This window comes from Rhipicephalus sanguineus, chromosome 7, assembly GCF_013339695.2.
Source record: "Rhipicephalus sanguineus isolate Rsan-2018 chromosome 7, BIME_Rsan_1.4, whole genome shotgun sequence".
Taxonomy (NCBI): Eukaryota; Metazoa; Arthropoda; class Arachnida; order Ixodida; family Ixodidae; genus Rhipicephalus; species Rhipicephalus sanguineus.
Window position 1 is genome coordinate 4,018,137 of NC_051182.1, and position 21,956 is coordinate 4,040,092.

The 21,956-nt window shown below is 48.2% G+C and overlaps 1 protein-coding gene across 1 annotated transcript in view; it reads right to left on the bottom strand.

The window, feature by feature from the left end:
• Window positions 1-21,956, bottom strand: part of LOC119399273 (phenoloxidase-activating factor 2) — a 239,389-nt gene that overhangs the window by 193,611 nt on the left and 23,822 nt on the right. The window contains exon 2 of the mRNA XM_037666088.2: window positions 588-762. Coding sequence (XP_037522016.1) covers window positions 588-762 — 175 coding nt within the window. The remainder of the gene's footprint in view (window positions 1-587; window positions 763-21,956) is intronic.

The window sequence follows — 21,956 nt, forward strand, 5'->3', positions numbered from 1 at the left end:
CACTCGTCTGCGCACTTTGTTGATGCTGTTGCTGGTGATTATCAATTTTGCCTGAGAACTTTGTCATGGTTGGTCCTAAAAACCTCCCACTCTTGTGCATTTCAGAGGGTTCGACGCCTGGAGCGATCTCACACTTCTGCCACGCAGTTTTACATGCGTGAACGCAACTCCTCGCACTACATGACACCCGAATAGTTTTTTTTTGTTATTTTTTTTCTAGACAGTTTCAAGCACTGTCGTGGATCTGTCGTATGATATCTGCTTGCCACGCAGAGGGCCTGCGTTCGATTCAGAATCGGAGCGGCGAGTTTTATTTGCATATTACGCTCACGAACCTAACAGATTATCTCTCACAATGAACGACGCCGCTGCCGACATAGACGCCTGAATTTTAGCGATATGAGCTGTTAAACGCTATCGCTGCAGTTATGTGGGATAACGTTTGCCATTATGAGGGCTCCGAGAGAAGCATATTGCAAATGAACATTTTGTTGAGCGAACAGACGCGACAAGAAAGCAGGCGTTGTGATAAAATTGCAATAGTTCATCTGTTTATGCTGCAAGTACTCTGCGGGAACGAGGCTCACCTTTTTCTTCGCGTCGACGGTGTCATCTTTGCATTCGTCTGTGGGCACACACATGCAGCCATACACCTCCTCAGCACCACTGGAGTTGGCCGCGGCCGAGGAGTTTCCATGTTGGAGGGCACCCTGTGCGGAGCCTAAACACTTCAGTAGAAGGCTCACAAGTACCCACGTGTTCCTGCATTGTATCAAAAGAATATCGGCCTATAACCGACTTGGTCTGCTAATGTGTGCCGCCTAAGCGCACCAAGCGAAATTTTTCGTTGTTAAATAAAAAGGTACGTCTTTGCCAAGGCGCTTTTAGCAGGTGACAGGGTAAACAAGTTGCTTGACACACAACACCTCTGCTAAGTCGTTAATTAAACCATCTAGCTCACACCATACACTATTACTGAGAAGACAGAAATATCTAGAGTCCACAAAGTGATCTTTCAATCGTGCCACACAGCTTGGCATTATTAGCAAAACATCCCAGTGATCAATGCTAAACGCACAGAATTACGTTTCGCTGTCTGCACAGATCCCATTACCACGCTGAATGACCCTTTTAAAAGACCATTTAATACGGATTTCAGCACTCCCTTCTAAGTGTTCAACAACACGCGCTGTCCATATTGTTTTTCGTCCTATTGAGTGTGGCGTTCGTCGTGTGGGAGACCAGTGATTTAAGATATATTTTGCAGATAGTCTCCTTTCCTATTAGGGATCGTCATTTGCCTCGTTCGAGCTTATTACAAGGTGTGTGCTTTTCACGTGCCCCATGGTGACACTTGACGGCGATGTTTCAGTGCCCTTTAAAAACAAACTGCACAGGAAATATAGAGCACTCTGAGTTGCCACTGCTTTCCCAGTATTGCTCGTCGACACATGCGTAATCTAGGCGACCTAGTGCTTTGTGTGACGGAATCTAGTGCTTTGCTAATTGCACGAAGGTAGGGGATTGCTGCGCGTTTTCGTTTCGAGTGGCCCGCCTGCTGCCTCAGATGCTTTTATATTCCGCACACGCCACCGTTTCGATCAAACGTCCCGAATTGCTAGCCGTTCCGTTTAAGGCTGTTCCAAATCAACTCCAGCCATGAATAACTTGTCATGGCTGGAGTTGATTGCCATGGCTGCTACTGGCGCTGACTGACACTCCTAAGTTTCAGTCCACATATATACCCTATAAAGTGGACGGGGAGATGACCGCCGCGGTAGCTCAGTGGTAGAGCATCGGACGCGTTATTCGAAGGTCGCAGGTTCGGTCCCTGCCGGCGGCAAGTTATCTTTTCGTCCACTTTACTTTCTTCACATTTATATTCTAATTACTACAAATAACACCCCTTGTACTTTCCTTGGCAATGCTGTCCGTTAGTTCTCATTAATATTGTGTCTAACAAAGAAAAACGAGCCCTTAAAAAGGAACCTTCTTTCCTTTGTCAGTGGCTAGAATGACAAGCGCCATTGTAACCAAACGCTTGCGAGCCGACAAGGGCATGCAGTCGTCCATCACTGAAGAACAGTAACAGAAAGCAAGTCATCGCGCAGTCCCTCGTGCGTCCACCTGAGACGACAATGAACTGTGCAAACGCACCACGGACGAGAAAGGAACACGAGACATCTGCTATGCATGCGCCCGTCTCATGCATGTCCCTTCCTCGCGCCTGCACGAAAGAAGCAGAGTTTTTTTTAAGAGCTCGTTTTTGTGCCAGACGCAGCCAGGTGAATCTAACACACAAATTGGCAAAGTGTACAGTCATTAATTGGCGTTTTTTAAATGCTAGGTAAAGCCATCATTTATTGGCCCCCATGCTTCTCCTGGCGAATTTGTCTGTTGGATTCATCTGGTTCCTCGTTCCTCTGCAGATAGGTTGAACGAGCATGAGAAAGTGCCTCAAACAGGCTGGCCGACATTTCGATAACAGGGTCTATTTTTGTCAAAGGCGCCTTTTCTTCCTTGGCGCTTTAGGCGGTTTAATGCTGACTGTTATGTCCCGTGGGGTCGATGCTGGTGACCGCAGTCTGAAAAGAAAAAACTCTAACGGAGATGAGCATGGCCCTTTTCTTGTTTGAAAGAAGCTTGTAATGGGGCTCAAGAGACGCGGAGGTATGGGGTGCTAAAAGAAACAGGCACAGTTCTCACCGCAAGGGGGAAGCAATGAATGTTATAGCAACAAATTCGAATGTCCGTCGAAGAACAGCAAACAGCTCGAAACTTGCAGCGCACCGCTCAAGCGCAAAGGACGCACGAAAAGAACACGTGCAGGACGAGTGCGAACTAACCACTGTCACAGCTAGAAACTTGCAGCACGCTGCTCAAACACAAATAAGGACGCTCGAAAAGAACGCACAGGTATACACAGGACGAGCGCGAACTAACAACTGTCACAGTTGTGACTGCCTTGTGTTTGAGCAGCGCGCCGCAAGTATCAATATGCACACCCAACGCTCGTAAATATTTTTTTTTTGAGAACTACACCACGTGGAGAGACCCCTCTGCGTCTCCTGCCGTGTGGTTGCGTTCGGCGCTTTCTTTGCATACGGTCACTGGAAAAATTTCAGATTATCGCATCTGTTTTCCACGCACTGCTGCTGACGCAATTGGCCTACTCGCATCACGTGACCTCTCACCGCCATATTTCTTCCAAGCGCTTTGGGTGCAGACGCGTTGAACGTAGAGCGTGGCCGGACATTTAGCAGTAGCACGGTCCCTATAGAAGCACTTCGTCGCTTTTTTAAACGCGTCATGCAGATGCCAGAGAGTAGCTCACCAGCAACGGAAGGTTATCTGAGAATATCGTTTCTTTTCGCCTTCTGAGCGAAAAAAAATTTACGTGAAAGAGCGTCGTTCTACGTGGCTGCATAGTTGGCCGAAATGAAATCGCCCCCCTCGAGGCACTCTCATTTCTGCACTGATGTACACAAACTTTGCTGGAAAAGCTCTCATGCGACAGGATACTTCACCTTTTCGGTTCGCTCTCTTCAGCGATATTGAAAACTACACACTACATAGATTTGCTCGGCTGTTTATATCTCGATCGGTTGAACAGATTGTGTATGCATTTTTGAGTTATAAGCGTATCACGCACGAGAGCGACATCGAAGGTTTATTAAAATAATAACTGTTTGCTGGTATACCTTGACGACAATTGGGGCATGATCATTTGCCATTGCGCAAAACAGAAGCGTAAAACTCTGCTGATAAACTTGGTATATGGCAATATTATTAGGCGTATTTTTTAATTTTCTGAAAAAAAATGTTGCTAATGCTGCATGCGCCGAGCCAGTGTTGTATGCGTTACTGAAAAATGTAACTAAATACGTTACTCGTTACGCTAAAGAAAAAGGAACGCGTTACCGCCCTGCGTCCCATAAAAAATGAACGCGTTGCCGTTACCGTTAACGAAAAAAACTAACGGACGTTACTTCTGCCGTTACCCCATAGTCAGAAATCCTAATCAGTGCGTCTGTGATGAGTGAAGTGCGCGTTCGAATTTTGCGCCTTTGTAAAATGCGCAACATGAAAAGAAGACTACCGCGCGCAAACGGTGACCAACGAAGACGACGACGTCGAAACAACGTCCAGCACGAGAGCCCGTGGCGCAAACGTTTGACGTGCAAGTGGCCCAATGAGAAAACAACACGGATCATTTCAGGGGCCAATCACTTGCCAACACCGAGATCCAGCAATCTCCAATGAGGAGTGGACAAGTGTGCCCGAGGGCGGAAAAAGCCTGGCCCCAGAGGGTTCCGGGGGAGTTCGAGGATACGTGGCGAAGAGAAGGTTGTCACCGGACCGGGCGCTGAAGACGGGCAGTCGGGTTGCGGACCCGAGCCTCCAGGGCTTCAACCGGCCGGAGCATCCTGCCGCCTCGTTCCTGTGCGACGAGACCTTAACCATGGTACTCGAACACTACCTCAAGGCCTGCGGAGTTCGAGTCCGACAGGCAAGCAGCAGCAGTTGGGCTACGGGCCCGAGCTGTGCACCCCAGTGCCTGGGCCTGCTCCTCCGGGCATCTGAAGGGGTCGCCCAGTAGCCACCTTTTCCACGTCGCAGCCAGCCAGCCCGCGTCCACTCCACAAGCGGCAGCCACAGCGTTCCGGTTTCTCAAAGGCCAGCCAGCATAAACGACATGGTGAGACTGACCACCAGTTATTCCGCTGCTCCGCCGCTCGTCCGCGATGAACTGTAAAGCTTAGTTTGAGTCTCTGAACTTTCATTTAGCTTGTCGTTAGGAGTGTTTTATTGTGTGCATTGACTCTTTTTGTAAAATGTTTAATTTTATGTAGATAGATAGTTGTTACGCTTTATTTGTTTATTAAATGTTTTGTGTGGTTTCTGTTAAACAAACGGCCTTGTCCTTATTAAAACTCTCGGAGGCTCAGCCACAGAGAGCTATTAGCAACAATAAGAAGAACCTGCATCACAAATGGGCGTCCGCAGCGACAGGACAAAGCCGTTTGTTTTTCACCTTGACGTTTGAATAGTTAAAGCCATGACGAGCACCTGGGAAATATTGGAACTAGCAGAACGCATGGGTCTCAAGGGCGCGGAGTTCAGAGCGTGGTATGAAGAGCGGATGGCGCGAGAGCGAGAGGAACGGGCTGCAGAACGAAAGGCAATGAAGGAGAAGCTTAGGGCTAAAATGGAACAGCTCGAAGTGGAGAGGCGCGCACTTGAGAGACGACTCGAAGTGGCGGCGGCTAAAGGGACACAACTTGAGATACAGAGACGTGAACAAGCAGTCGATGTTTGCTCCGATAGCAGTTTTTGCGGGAGCGAATTGAATTTCTGTGAGGTTAGCCTTGAACCTCGTCATAGCCTTTCGTTAGAGCCAGGAGCTCAGATAGAGGATGGCAGAGAGGTGGGCAGCCAAGAAAGCGGAAATCTTGCAGAGTTTGATGAAGCGAAGGACAGCTTCGAGAGCATGGAACAAGGCAGTTCCATGGAGAGTCAGTCGTGCTTTGGTACCTCTGAGAGGCCAAGCAGGTATCAGGAGGAGGTAGGATTGCCTCTCAGCAGCTCCACTGAGGGAGCACAAAAAGATCACCTGGGTGATGACGGCGAGTGCCGTGAAGTAAGGTTTGTGGTGGTGGCAGCCGATCCTTGTGTACCACAGGAGATGGTAACAGGCGCCACGTACATGGTTGAAGACCATGTGAATAACTCGGTCCTAAAGAGAGAGAGTCTGCCTTATCGGGTTTCTGCAGATGCGGTCTCTACGAGAGAGCATGGGGAGAGTGCAGAAGCACTTGTCCAAGCGGACAGTTTAGCGTCGGAGGTGCTTTCCCCAGTATCTATCGATGTGGCCGAGCCAGATTACCAATATGGTAAGGTGAATGGTGTTGAACACAGCGATGAGAGGGTTGAAGGTGAACTCGGAGAAGATGGCAGATGGCAAGGGCATCCTTGCTTCAGCAGCAAGGAACCAGGTGTGTTTCCCGTGGCGTATTGGAATGCGGAGAGCATTTACTCTAAGGCTTCAGGTTCGTTAAAAGAGTGCGAGGCAAAGAAAGGCGTTCGCGTGCGGGAAGGAATCTATCGGACGCTCGTGTCTCGTTGTGCCTGGAAGCAACGCCTTCAGTTTCGATTGATTCCTGATTACTCTGAGGCTAGTAACTCCGCTGAGCGTCCGTGTGTCCTCATGCGGGGCTACAGACACGCGTTTCAACAAACCGCTTCAAAGCATCTTTGCCACGGTTGTTCCTTAAGCGTTTCAATAATGCCACACGTCTGGTGTGGGACGCTATAACTTGAGCGTCGAGTTCAATGACCGGTCGCTGTTTTGGGTTCCTGACTTTGGATAACGGATTTATATGTTTTGTAAATATCCGAGTTTGTTGTGAACTTTCTCTTAACTTTGAATGTGATGTGATGTAGAGATATTGATGTCAGATGTGAGGGGATGTACAGAGATTTTGGAGCAGTGGTCTGACTTTATGGTGAAAGTTTGTTTAAACTAAAGGAAGCTATTTCTCGGAATGGTCATGCTGCATCAGGTGTTTCTTTGGCCTAAATAGCGGAACCGTGTAATAACCGGTGTGCTGTAATGGACGGACTTATAGTGTGTGAGTGATATTATTGTGTGCTCCCTATCACTTATGTGTTCCGCGCACTGAGCGGCAGTTTTTCGAAGAGAAAAACGTTTCCAAAAAGGGGCCTTTGTGATGAGTGAAGTGCGCGTTCGAATTGTGCGCCTTTGAAAAATGCGCAACATGAAAAGAAGACTACCGCGCGCAAACGGTGACCAACGAAGACGACGACGTCGAAACAACGTCCAGCACGAGAGCACGTGGCGCAAACGTTTGACGTGCAAGTGGCCCAATGAGAAAACGACACGGATCATTTCAGGGGCCAATCACTTGCCAACACCGAGATCCAGCAATCTCCAATGAGGAGTGGACAAGTGTGCCCGAGGGCGGAAAAAGCCTGGCCTCAGAGGGTTCCGGGGGAGTTCGAGGATACGTGGCGAAGAGAAGGTTGTCACCGGACCGGGCGCTGAAGACGGGCAGTCGGGTTGCGGACCCGAGCCTCCAGGGCTTCAACCGGCCGGAGCATCCTGCCGCCTCGTTCCTGTGCGACGAGACCTTAACCATGGTACTCGAACACTACCTCAAGGCCTGCGGAGTTCGAGTCCGACAGGCAAGCAGCAGCAGTTGGGCTACGGGCCCGAGCTGTGCACCCACAGTGCCTGGGCCTGCTCCTCCGGGCATCTCAAGGGGTCGCCCAGTAGCCACCTTTTCCACGTCGCAGCCAGCCAGCCCGCGTCCACTCCACAAGCGGCAGCCACAGCGTTCCGGTTTCTCAAAGGCCAGCCAGCATAAACGACATGGTGAGACTGACCACCAGTTATTCCGCTGCTCCGCCGCTCGTCCGCGATGAACTGTAAAGCTTAGTTTGAGTCTCTGAACTTTCATTTAGCTTGTCGTTAGGAGTGTTTTATTGTGTGCATTGACTCTTTTTGTAAAATGTTTAATTTTATGTAGATAGATCGTTGTTACGCTTTATTTGTTTATTAAATGTTTTTGTGTGGTTTCTGTTAAACAAACGGCCTTGTCCTTATTAAAACTCTCGGAGGCTCAGCCACAGAGAGCTATTAGCAACAATAAGAAGAACCTGCATCACAGCGTCCTAGCCTCAAAAACCTACAATAGCAACTTTATAGAACTCGTATTTATATGTCACATTAAAGTTGTCGCCCTAACAAAAATTGTACCCGAAATACTGATCAAACAAGAACACTTTACACAATTCCGCGGTATATTCGCAGTACTATAGTCGCCTAAAGTTGCCTGTAGTGTGGTGGCTTCCAACTCTGTGGCACATGGGGAAGCCATTTTTCGGAATGGGTCATTAAAAACACGAAGTGACCGATTTCATCATCAACGCTCTCAGCAATGAAAACATCACTGAACAAGTTTGCAGCACGTATGACGGCGCGCTTCTACTACCAAAATAAATGCGAAAATTTTGCAGCAATAAAGAGCGCTTAAATGGCATAAACCTGGGGAAAATTATTTGCCCACGTCAACAAGCTTTTGTTTTCAATTTGACCTGTATATAGCCGCAAATACTGCGACTGCGTATGTTACAGTGTTCAAGGTCAGCCTCGCTTGGTCAGGAGTTCAGTAACCAGAAACGTAGGCGCAATTGCAAATAGCAAGAAGCAAAACTAATTTTGAATACGAGTTTATAAAGAGTGCTAGTGTATTGCAGGGACACTTTTCTAATGTAACTGCAAACCGCTGAATATAAGAAAGAGCTGTGTTTCAAAGCTTCAGTCGGAAAGCCTGAGTGGCTTATTAGCGAATACGTCCGCACATACGCTAAATGGGAGCTCGACGGACGCACTATAGGCCTGACTGGCTGCCCAGGCGGCGCTGCGAAAACGGTGCTAAAAAGCGCCCCCTACGACAAGTTCTTTGGTTTCGAGTAGTCAGACAGGCGGCCGCATGCAGCACTAAGCTCAGATGCGCAATGGAGCCGCCGCTGTCGGTTGTGCTGCGCTTTGGATCTCGGCCAGTTTCTGGCGTGGCTGAGTTCTTCAGGCCAAGCAATCTGCGTAACCGCAAGAAGCTCGTCAACGTCAAGTATGTTTACGACGTGCAGGAGATTGAAGGAACCATTTCGGCGCGCTGCAACTCGCAAGTGCAGCGAATCTCATACGACGTTGAACTCGAGTTAAGTTTTACGAGGCATGCTCGCGCGATTAACGACAGTGCATAAACGAAAAGATTGCTGTTAAGAAAGCCGACATGATTTGCATTACACGACGACATTACACGACGAAACGGAATCAAGAAAGGTCCAGTGACGAAGGCTAGCCGTCGGCGGCCCGAATGAGCGCATTCGCGTCGTGTGCCGTTTTCTGCCGCATTCAGTCGCAAACACACTTTTTCCCCATGCACGGTCGTAATTTTCAACATTTGCTTCTAGGGAATTCGTCAAATTCTGTCAGCGTGCGGTCGCGGTCGAGAAGCGACGGCGCGCAATGTTTACAGCCGGCCGCTGGAAGCTGCCGGAAAAATCGTAGGCACATACGCAGGGTGACTCATGTCATCGTTTTTCTCGTTTCGCACGAAATGCCGGCTGCATATCCTCGTGATCGCCGTCGGCAGTCACGGCGTGCCGTCTGGACTGCACACAGGGAATTATATACATATATAAACGCGTGCACGCGCGTACGAAAAGTAATCAGAACGTTACGTTGCAAACCACGTTTTGCTCGCGTACTCACTTCACGCGTCGGACGGCACGTATCCAGCGGTTCCGTCGCTCCACTTCGTACGGCTTTCAGGGGAACCAGTAAAACCGCACATTAGGATCCTTAACCCCATGTTCGAGGCAATTAACCACGCAACAATAACGGCGGCGACCGCGCTTGGGGCCGCGCGCTGCTCAGAGCCGTCGCCCAGACCACTTGCTTTCGGCACGGTTTGTTGAAGCAGGGATCGCTCGTCAAACATGTCAGACTCTGCAGGCATAGCGGACAAGTTCCTGCGTACGTTTTAAGCACTTTTTGAGCCTGAAAACTAGGCGCAAAATTAAGTAAAACGCTTAAAGCAACTGAGAACTGCGTAACTCGCCGGTCGGCGTCCATTTTTGACTACCCAAGCAACTCCGGCGCACGCCACCAGGCTCCGCCACAGTACTCAAAACTCCAGCGCGTCAGCCCTATATTCTACTCCTGTATTCACTTTAAGGAAGAGCTGGTGAACGCGCGGAAAGGTTTCCGTGAGCCCGCTCATGGAGATGCCATGTGGCATCAAAGGTACCGAGACAATCGCTCATCTTCAGTTGTCGATTACGTTCAGAAGGCATTTCCGAAGAAGTCGTCCTCCTTTGCGCTGGAGCTCACACCGAGTCTTGGTGTCCACAAGCCGAGCAGGTCTGGCCAGCTCGCTTTTGACGGTTACGAGGACTGCATTACACTTCGCTTCATCGATGATCAACGACTACTTGAACTTCGATAGCAACGCGGCCGAAACTATAGCAGATTCATTTCATAACCTCCAGCAATTTGCTCCACACTGCAACTTCGCCGGCGCAAGAAAGAACCCCGTGCAGGGTCGCTTTGTCAACGCTTGGCGGGCCGACAGCAGTCTGCCGCAGCGACAAGATAACGTCGGGGCGAGCTTTGAGAAAGGCGCTCCTACAAGACGAATGAATCTTGTGTAAAACTTTGAGGATAGTTGAAATTAAAAACAACGGGACATCTCACGTTACTGAAAAAATGTTAACGAAAGAACGTTACCTGTTACAGTTCCGAAATAGTAACGAGTACGATACTAAGTTACAGAAAAAAGTAACGCGTCACCGGTAACGCCGTTACTTCTAACGCGTTACTGCCAACACTGCGCCGAGCGCACCCTTACAACACCGTTTAGTGAGTGAGAAATGGTCACAGCAGAAAATTTCGTCAGATCCCACGCACTGAGGGAATAGATTTCATGCGAGCCTTAGGTGTGTTGCAGTAGCATGCGCTTTAAAAAATTCCGGGATGCGCTATTTCTGACCAAACAACAAAAATCACTGTGCCGAGGAAGTTTTATGGAAAAAAAGTTGAAATTAAAAGCAGTGCAGAAACTTAACCCCAGCTCTTTATGCGCTGGCAACGTCAACAACAACAAAAGACCGTTGATCAGAACACAACATTTACAAATACAATACAACGTTGGGAATATTAGGGAGACAAAAAATGGGAAATCAAACAATTAATTACTTATGTCAGTCATTTTTGATGGCCTATTTTGTACGGATCTATTAGGAAATGACAACGTATTAGCGAAATATGATGAACTTTAGCTACCGCCCGCCGATTCTCTCGTGCGTTCGGCTGCTACCATTCCGAACCAAGACATAAATACGTCGCGCAAAACTTCCAGTTCTCGAACACTCACAGCTTCTATTACACATATCACCCAGTTCAACAGCAAGCATGGTGGGCAAGCAAGGTATGCATCAGCGATCATGCAGTCGAAGGACGCAATGTCGAATGTTCTCAATTTTATTCGATAATGTTATCTAGTGCGCTATGAAGTAAACCTGAACACCGACTGCAAAAGCTAGCGCAAACAGTCAAGATTCACGAAGTGTCGATCGAAGTAAATGGCATCTCGCACGAAGTCGCTGCGCTACTGCAACTATGTTAACAGCTCCGGACCTTGCGAACACACCCGGCCGTGACCCGAATAGAGACCGATTAAGCCATTGCACATGGCGAGCATATGGCAACATTCGCGGCACGTTTCATTAGCTACACCGCTTACGGCGCAGTCGATTGATAACTGTCGATGGCTCGAAATCACTTCTAATATTGTCACGCGGTCGTGACGTCGACGAAGGTAGCAGTCAGCACGTCCGGGATGATATTCTTCATTTGGCCGAACTTGCAAGGTCAATCTAAATAGGTCGCGAAAGCCGGAACGAAAAGTAGTCGGAAACCTATTGCGACAAACATCAACACCCGCATGACAATTAAAGCGCTACTAGGTGAGGGGGGGACAAATAATGAAAACAAAAAATTAATTAAACGTTTATTTTCATTAGTTTTAATTTTATTTGTCACGAATTAAATTAGTACATTACTTTAATCAAACTTTAGTCTTGGGTATGTGGTTGAGTGGCCAATTTTTTTCGTTTATTTTCAGAAACAGCGGGCACGTGCAGGCAGTCTGGTAACATGGGCCAACGGTTTTGCGCATTTTCAGATGCAAATGGCGTCGCTCATTTTTGCGCAGTAGCTTTGTGCCTGTCGTCCGTAGGTGATTTCCTCGCATAAGCGTTGTTTTCTAGTCGTGGTATATGTAATGGCAGAATGTAATATAGCCCATCGCAGCCATCGGGAACCGCTTCAGTGACTGTGTTTTGCCAGCGCACGGCCGGCGTGCTGTCGCCCTTCGGGACGATGAGTCCGCCACGCTGCGCTGTCTACGGATGCAAGAGCAACACGTGTGCAAGGTTTGTGTGCACGTTGAATTGTTATGCTACTTCTGATTTCTGTGTCATATATTTTGGGGTAATATCCTGTTCAACTGCAATATTTCGCCAATAAAATACACCTTATTTATCAAATCTGTCTTTTTCGTCTTCCCGTTATCTTGAAGGCTTCTATTATGGAGCCGTCATAGTGATAAGAAAAAGAACGTGCAGCTATAAAAAAAAAGTAAGAATCGGCGCCCTGTCAAAAAATTTCATAATTTCGCGCCCATCGCGTTAAAACGTGACGTCATTTCCGCTTCCGGTTGTGACGTCATCTTTCTTTTTTTCTAATTCTGTTTGTCCCCTCCTCACATAGATGGCGACTGTTGCAACAACTAGCCACCGGCTTGACACATGGGCTTCTACGGAAGTTACGCTACCAGTTTACATATACCTTGGAACTTGTGGCCGGGAAACTGAAAGTCAACTACAGCAATACACTGATAGCGCCGAACAGAGCGTCGACCGTCGATCAACTGACAACCGGTCAAGCGCGTCGGTTTTTATACGCGCGCTATCGAACTTTCCAGCGATATCGCTGGTGGCGGCGTTCTCCCTCGACAAAGCTGGAACATTCGCGTGCGGCGCGAAATCTTAACAATACGATCTACTACAATCGCGAAGCTTCTCGAACACTGCTTCGCGGACAGCGTCGAGCGTTGATAACCGTCCTTGATGGTCAAACCCGAATACATCAAAATAAACAGGAAGTGGGCGTGGCGTCGCCCCCCTCTGAAAAAGCATCGTCCCGATGCTTGTGAAAAAAACAAAGATATGAAAAACAAGTGCATACACAAATAAACTACAATAACAAAGGAAAAGGTAGAGTCCCCATGTTCGCCAACGCACAGAAAACGGCTCAAGGCGCACGACATGGAAGACTTCAGGTCGTGCGCGGCGTCGCAGGGAGTTCGTAATGCCGTTCAGGATGACCTCGTAGCCAAGAGCGCCGAGACGTCGAAGAACCTTGTATGGCACGAAGTATCGCCCAAAGAGTGTTTCGCTAAGCCCACGTCAGCGTATCGGCGTCCAGCCCCAAACACGGTCGCAGGGATGGTATTTCATGAAGCGTCGTCGAAGATCGTAGCGACGGCTATCGGTGTGCTGCTGGGTCTTGATGCGCATAATAAAGTGGCTGACTGGGCTAGTTGGTTGTGCATACTTAAGGTTAACAGCGCGAAAATAAGACACGGCGGACAGGAAAAAGACGAGACAAGCGCTGAAGAGGCGCGGTAAACAGTGTGTGGTGAAGCACAGGACGCAGTTTGTCGACTGCGCGCAGGGTGTGGTGTACAGGATCCCATTGTCCTGCGGCGCGTGCTACGTGGGCCAGACGGGCAGATGTCTGAACGAGCGCTTACGGGAACACGCCAATAACGTTCGTAATGGCAAAGATGGCTTCCTGGCGCTTCACGTGAGCACGTGTGGGTGCACTCCGCAGTTTGAAAGGACCACAGTCGTGGATAAGATTAAAGAAGAGCATGAGCGTATAATCTCTGAGGCAGCTCAGATGGCGCGTGAAAGGGGCACGTGCGTAAGCAAGCCATCAATTGCATTGTCAGACAGGGAGCTCTGTTTTTTGGGATGCGGGAGTTGACGTAGCAGGCTCAGTGATAGTTGATGTATAGTTATTTCATATCTTTGCTTATGTTTTCACCTTCTGTTACCGATTGTTTTCTGTTAACCCGGGTATATAAGAGCATTCGTGTCAATAAAAATTCAGTTGGAAGACAGCGCTTGTCTCGTCTTTTTCCTGTCCGCCGTGTCTTATTTTCGCGCTGTTAACCTTAAGTAAACTTGATGCGCAGGCGGGCGACCTGTCGAGCTTCTTCGGCACGTTGTAAGTAAGCGGCGGCGTCGAGGTTTTCTTCGTCGGTGACGTTGGGTAGCATATCGTCGAGCATCGTCGCCGGGCTCCTTCTGTAGACCAACTTGTACGGCGCCATCTGCGTCGTTTCTTGGACGGCCGTGTTGTAAGCGAAGGTCACGTACGGAAGGACGGCGTCCTACGTCTTGTGCTCAACGTCGACGTACATGGCCAGCATGTCGGCGATGGTCTTATTTAGACGATCGGTGAGGCCATTGGTCTGCGGGTGGCAGGTGGTGGTGCAGCGGTGGCTCGTCTCGCTGTATTTGAAGTTCGCCTGAGTTAGATCCGCAATACAGGCGGTACCTCTGTCTGTGATAAGGACCTCTGGGGCGCCATGACGCAAGACGATGTTCTCCACGAAGAACTTGGCTACTTCGACGGCACTGCCTTTGGGCAGGGCCTTTGTCTCGGCGTAGCGGGTGAGGTAGTCAGTTGCTACGACGATCCACTTGTTGGCGGAGGTCCACGTCGGGAACGTCCCCAGTAGGTCCATCCCGGTTTGCTGGAACGGCCAGTGAGGTGGTTCGATTGGCTGCAGAAGTGCCGCTGGCCTAGTCGGCGGTGTCTTCCGTCGCTGGCAATCTCTGCAAGTCTTAACGTAGTGGGCGACGTCGGCAGCAAGGCGTGGCCAGTAGTATTTTTCCTGTATTCTGGCGAGCATGCGGGAAACACCGAGGTGTCCAGCCATCGGGTCGTCGTGTAGGGCCTGGAGCACTTCTGGTCGCAATGATGAGGGCACGACAAGAAGGTAGTCGGTTCGAAGTGGCGAGAAGTTCTTCTTCAAGAGAACGCCGTTCCGTAAGAAAAACGACGGCAGTCCTTGCTTGAATACCTCCGGAACAAGGGCGGTCGTGCACTCGAGGTACTGCATAAGGCCCCTCAGTTCCGCGTCGGCTCGTTGCCTTTCGGCGATGTTGTCGGCACTTATAGTTTCGAGGAAACAGTCATCGTCGTCGTCTTGCGGCGGCGCGTCGACGGGGGCACGAGAGAGGCAGTCGGCGTCAGAGTGTTTTCGTCCGGACTTGTACACGACGGTAATGTCGAATTCTTGAAGCCTCAGACTCCATCGTGCGAGACGACCTGAAGGGTCCTTCAAGTTATCTAGCCAACATAAGGCGTGATGGTCACTGACAACTTTGAAGGGCCTGCCATAGAGGTAGGGGGGAAACTTTGACGTAGCCCAGAGGATGGCAAGGCATTCCTTTTCTGCTGTGCAATAGCTGCAATTCTGCCTTGGATAGTGACCGGCTAGCATAACTGATAACCCTTTCAAGCCCGTCAGTCTTTTGCACAAGGACGGCACCGAGTCCTACGCTGCTTGTGTCGGTGTGTACTTTCGTATCGGCGCAATCGTCGAAATGCGCAAGTATGGGTGGCGTCTGCAGGCGTCGTTTAAGTTCTTGAAGTGCTTGCATTTGCGCCGTTTCCCACCTGAATTTCACGTTAGTCTTCGTGAGAAGCGTGACTGGTTCGGCGATCCGTGAAAAGTTTTTCACGAAGCGTCTGTAATAGGCGCATAAGCCGACAAATCGGCGCACGGCCTTCTTGTCGGTGGGTGGCGCGAAGTCGGCGATGGCAGCTGTTTTCCGCTGGTCTGGGCGCACTGCAGACTTGCTGATCACATGACCCAGAAACAAGAGTTCGTCGTACGCGAATTGGCACTTTTCTGGCTTCGGGGTCAGTCCAGAGGTCTTGATTGCTTGAAGTGCTGAGCCTGAAGTACTGAGCCAGGGAGCCTGGCTCCCGTCTACCGGGCACTCCAGCAGCCGGCGCCGGTCCGTTGTGCTCAGACCCGGGCGTATTCCAGACCTGGGTCTACTACTGGCTGTCCGGGACGTGTTTGCCACGCATCGGCTCTGCCGCACGCTCCGCTCCGACTGTGCCTGAATCATCGCTGTTGTCGGCGTAAGACGCAGCTCAACTCATTGATTGAACTGCCCTCGACCGTCTCACGGTGATGTGTTACGAATCTTGTGTAGTGCAGTGGGGAACTACGCTGAGGGTCAGACCTTAAGTCCTTCAAGAACGTGTGTCGTGCTCGTGCCTAGGGCAGTCCTTCGCTGTTGTCATGTAACACGGCAAGCTTTATAATTTTTTTGTGGTAATAAAGCCTTATAACTCACGCTGCAAATGTCTTCGTCAGACTCGGCAACGATTATTTAAGTTGCCGTGATTACCCGACCATATCCCTCACAATTGGCGTCCGCGGCAGGACGAAGCCGTTTACACTGAGTTAAAATCTTTGTAGTGAAGATGAGTGCGCAAGAGCTTATAACGCTAGCGGAACGCATGGGGCTCCAAGCAGCCGAGCTAAAGACGTGGGTAGACGCGCGGTTAGAGCGGGCTCATGAGGAATCTGCAAGCGCGTGAAGACCGTTCCGCGGAAAGGCAGGCGGTGAAGGAACATTTGGAGATAGAAGAGAAAACTCTTCAACTGCGATTTCGATTAGCTGAGGTTGAAGGTAGCCGAGAGCCTACAGCGCGGGACCGAGAACCTGAGAGAATTCAAAGCCGCCCGTGCTTGATCAATCCTCAGAAACTGATTCCAGTATTTGAGGAGAGGCGTGACGATCTCGATGCGTATCTCAAGAGGTTCGAACGCGTAGCTGTTGGTCAAGCTTTACTACAACGTTTGTGTGTGATTTGCATGATGCAATTAATAGTGTTTTTTTCCCGTTACACCACACTGCCAATTTTCCTACTTGGTGATTTCAATATGCCTAATCTCTTATGGAAAAATGTACCCGTCACAGTGTACCGAAACTCATCTATGGCGCAAGACTTCTTAGAGCTGTGCAGTACATTTTCTCTCACAAAGTTGATTAAAGAACCAACAAGGATAACACCCTCTGTTTCAAATACACTTGATCTTATATTGACTACGCGGCCCGATCTTGTTTCTGAAGTAACATGCCTGCCAGGAATAAGTGATCATAGCCTACTCTCGTTTAAAGTCTGCCTTGAGCAACCTAAGATGGTAAAAACGATCAAGACATTAAGAAATTACAACAAGGCCGACTTTCTTGCTATCAACAATGAACTTGCTGTATTTCTTGATGATTACTTAAGTGATTTCGACTATCGCAAAGTTCAGTCGAACTGGAGTATCTTTCTTGCTAAGGTTGTGGAATTAACAGATAAGTACATCCCTGCTTACGCGATCTCCTCCAACCTAAAAAACCCGTGGTATAATCATCAGCTAAAACGCTTGTCTAACAAAAAGAAGCGTCTCTTCAAATCGGCTAAACTTAGTAATAGCAAGGCTCGTTGGTCAGCTTACAAATAGAGCGCTGACGAATACGTGCAGGCCGTAAAAGTTGCCAAAGATAGTTTTCTAGCCAATACCTTACCTACGATGTTGAAGACTAACCTTAAAAAATTTTGGCGTGTGATCAATCCCCAAGACAACGATGTAATAGTACTTAACGATCTTAACGGTGACGCTGTACCGACCGACCAATGCTCCAACATACTGAATGATGTTTTCTCAAAAATTTTTCTTTACCCGCCACCGCCACTGCTCCCCTTGTGCAACCATATGACCACGACGATATGTTTCCTGTCATTTTCAGTTACGATGGTGTCGCAAGCGTTATTAAGTCACTAAAACCGTCCTCGGCACCGGGTAGCGATCAAATAAATGTCAAGTTCCTCCAAAGTACTGTCTGTTATTCATCCATAATACTAACGAAAATTTTTCAACAGTGTCTCAACGACGGTGTTCTCCCATCTGAGTGGAAAGTCGGGAAGGTAGTTCCAATCCATAAATCAGGTAATAAGCACTCTCCTTTAAACTACAGAGCCATTTCTCTCACTAGTATACCATGCAAAATATTAGAACACATTTTGGCTTCTCACCTCGCAAACTTTTTAGAGTCGCACTCATTTTTCAATCATTCGCAGCATGGTTTTCGCAAATCATATACTTGCGAAACTCAATTAACACTTTTCGTACATAAACTAAACACCATTCTTGACAACAGCTCCTTAGCCGACTGTATTTTCCTCGATTTTTCTAAAGCTTTTGACAAGGTGTGTCACAAACTGCTCATTTATAAATTACGACTACTTAAACTTGATTCCTACCTTGTAACCTGGATTGAAAACTTCCTTACTAACCGCTCACAATTTGTCTCAGCTAATGGAACTACTTCCGAAGAATGTGCGGTACATTCTGGTGTACCACAGGGCTCCGTCCTTGGTCCGCTTCTTTTTCTAATCTATATTAACGATTTGCCATCTTGCGTCTCCTCATATGTTCATCTGTTTGCCGATGATTGTGTAATTTTTCGTGAAATAACTGGACCTAACGACGTCGCCCTTCTTCAATCTGACCTTACTGCTGTCCTTAACTGGTGTAACACATGGCTCATGGAATTAAACAGTAAAAAATGTAAATTCATGCGTGTGTCAAGAAAAATCACTAGTTTACCTGTTTACAACTTAGATAACACACAATTAGACAGTGTCACCTCATACAAGTACCTTGGAGTTCATATCAGTAACAACCTAACATGGCATACTCATATTAACTATGTTGTTTGTAACGCTAATCGCATGCTCGAATATCTTCGCCGTAACTTCATAAAATCACCTTCTTCTGTCAAACTAATGCTGTATAAAACACTCGTTCGCACTAAACACGAATATGCCGCATCGGTTTGGGATCCCTATCACAATAACTTGGTGCATTCATTAGAAATGGTACAAAATAACTCTGTTCGCTTTATAACTTCTAATTACAATCGAAACGCGAGTATCACACTAATGAAATCTAACCTTAAATTACCTTCGCTTGCTTCTCGTCGTACAATGCTCCGCTTAACCCTTTCTCACAAACTTTACCACCATTCATACTTACGTGATTTGCTAATACTTTCGCCGCATTATGTTTCTCACCGTTTGAATCATGCTCATAAGGTTGGCATCCCATCGTCTAAAACTGAATCATTTCGACAATCATACCTACCACGCACATCAAATGATTGGAATTGCCTTCCCGCATCGCTTGTAACAATTTCAGATCATGACACATTTGTGACTGTATTAGCCAATTCTTTTAATACCTTGTAGTTGTTTTCATCTCATATGCCATATTTGTATCTCTATAAATAAGAACATTACACTGTCACCTGTTGTATTGTCACCTGCTGTATTGAATTGTGAGAACGATTGTTGTATATTGAGAAACATTCCTCTTATTTTTTACCAGAATGTATCCTTCTATTTTCTATTTTCCTCTTTGCCATTTTGATATTTGATATTTTTGTATTTTTTTGCCTATCATAATCTGTTGTTTAATCAGGAACATCGTTTCGCCTCTTTGTACTTACAAACTTGTTCGTTATTATTTTTACCACTCCCCTCTGTAATGTCTGTTGACCCTGAGGATAAAATAAATAAATAAATAAATAAAAGAGTGGCCTGACGAGAAGTGGGCTACAGCGCTTAGTTTATGCCTCAGTGGGGAAGCTTTGAATGTGTTCGGTCGTCTGTCGCCAGAAGACTCAATGGATTACCAGAGTACGAAAATGGCCTTGCTCCAGAGGTTTCGTTTCACAGCTGAAGGCTATCGCGAAAAGTTTCGGCAAAGCAAGCCGAAAGATGGCGAAACTGGTAAACAGTACGCCACGAGGTTACAGAGCTTCTTCGATAGATAGCTGGAAATGTCGAAAACGGACAAGGACTTTGCATCCGCCGTGCGCAACCTTATTGTAGCTGAGCAGTTTCTGAATAACTGTCACGATCGCCTGGCACTATTTCTAAGGGAGAAGAAATGCAGGACAGTAGAAGAAATGGCAGAAGCGGCTGATGCCTTCTTGGAAGCCCAGCGGCAAGTAAACCTCTTGGTCTTACGTAACGAGTCCGGAAACATTCCCAAGGAGCAAGATGAATGTACATATACCCAGCCTCCTCTGAGATGTTTCGTCTGTGATCGACCCGGGCACAGAGCATCTGATTGCCGCACGAAACGCCAACGAGTCTTCTGTGGGCACTGTCGAAAGCCAGGCCATGATGCAAGAGCATGCCCAAACAACGGTGGGTCAAAGAAGACGACATCTTGCATCGTGTCTACCGACCAGAAGTCGGAGCCACTGCGATGCGCCGATGATTCGTCACTAGATGAATACGTTGCCAGTGCGCTCACAACACGCACCGCAACATATACACAAAACTTGCCGGTATTAGAGGGAGAGATGTTTGGACACACTGTATCAGTCTTGAGGGATACTGGAAGCAACACCCTGCGCCGTTCGTGCGCCGTTCCCTTGTTCCCGATGATGCGCTGACGGGTACTACCGCCCCTATTTTATTGGCTGCTGGTAGTTGCATCGAGGTACCGGAAGCAGAAGTACGGACTCTATCGCCCTATTTCACCGGAATAGTCAAATGCATGACGTCACCACTTTATGATGTCGTAGGAAATGTTCCCGGCGCCCGTGACGCTAATGACCCCGACTCAACGTGGAAGGAGTCAGCGAGCCAGAAGTCGGCGACTAATTATGCACTGAATTCGAATTCTGAAGAGAAACCCAAGGATGTATGCGGGACGAATAGCACAATCATGGTTGGTGTTTCAAGCAAAGGACATCGCCGGAAGCTCACGACTGCTAAATTTGGAAACTTAGAGGTGGCACAGGTGTACTTTCGCCAAAAACTAGGGAAGTCCGGTCGCTGGATGTTTGTAGGGCGAAAGTCGACACCATCATCCGCGGCAAAGGAGCCATATACCACTCATTTATGTTTGAGAAAGGAATCTTGTACCGCGTTTACCATTTGGCTCCAGGTAAATCATTTCAGCAAGCGGTGGTTCCAAAGGCGTTGCGTGTCCGAGTGTTGAACTTGGCACATGAATCTCCGATGTCTGGTCACCAGGGTATCAAGAAGACGAAGGACCGAGTTTTGGAGTCGTTTTATTGGCCCGGTGTACAGGAGGAGGTCCGAAGACTAGTCATATCACGCGACGCATGCCAAAGGACATATCCCAAAGGCAAAGTAGGCAAAGCGCCTCTTGGACGAATGCCTTTGATTGACAAGCCATTCGAACGTGTGGCCATTGATATCATTGGACCTCTGACGCCGATTTCAAAGAAGGGCAATCGATACATTCTTACACTTGTGGATTTCACCACTCGGCACCGGGAAGCGGTAGCTTTGCCCGCAATTGATTCGGCAACAGTAGCAGATGGGCTACTGGAAATGTTTTCCCGAATAGGATTTCCACGGGAGATCCTCTATGACCAGGCATCCTGCTTCACGTCAGGCCTGATGGAGGAAGTGAATACTTTGCTTGCTATTCGACATCTGAGCTCAACGCCTTACCACCCTATATGCAATGGCTTGGTCGAAAGGTTCAACGGCACCTTGAAACAAATGTTGCGCACGTTGTGCGAAGAGAAGCCGAAGTCATGGGACCGATTCCTTGCGCCTCTGTTATTCGCCTATCGAGAAGTACCTCAGACCAGTATGGGCTTCTCACCTTTTGAACTGATATACGGCCGGCACGTCCGAGGACCCCTGGATATTCTCAAGGAACTCTGGACGGGAGAAGACCTAGAGGAAGATATCAAGACTACCCACGGATATGTGCTTGAGCTGAGAGAACGTCTTGAACACACCTTGAAGCTGGCTCAAGAGAATCTCTCCCGAGCTCAACACTCGCAGAAGAAGTATTATGACCGAACCTTCAAAACACGACAGCTCAAAGTTGGTGACCGGGCTCTTATATTGCTCCCAACCATGAAAAACAAGCTTCTTATGCACTGGAAGGGGCCATTTTGGGTTACAGGAAAAAAGAGTGACCACGACTATTGGTTGTATCTTGGACACGCCACGAAACTGTTTCACATAAACATGCTCAAGCGTTACGAAGAACGTCAACCAGAAGTCACTAGTCAGGCTTCATCGTTCGTCGTAGTTGGAGAAGGAGAATCAGATTCAGCCCTACCTACATTTAAAGTAAATGAAGGCAAAGGTATTGAGTCGGTCACAGTCGGAAGTAATTCAGACGAAGCACAACGCGCTGATATGTGCAATATCT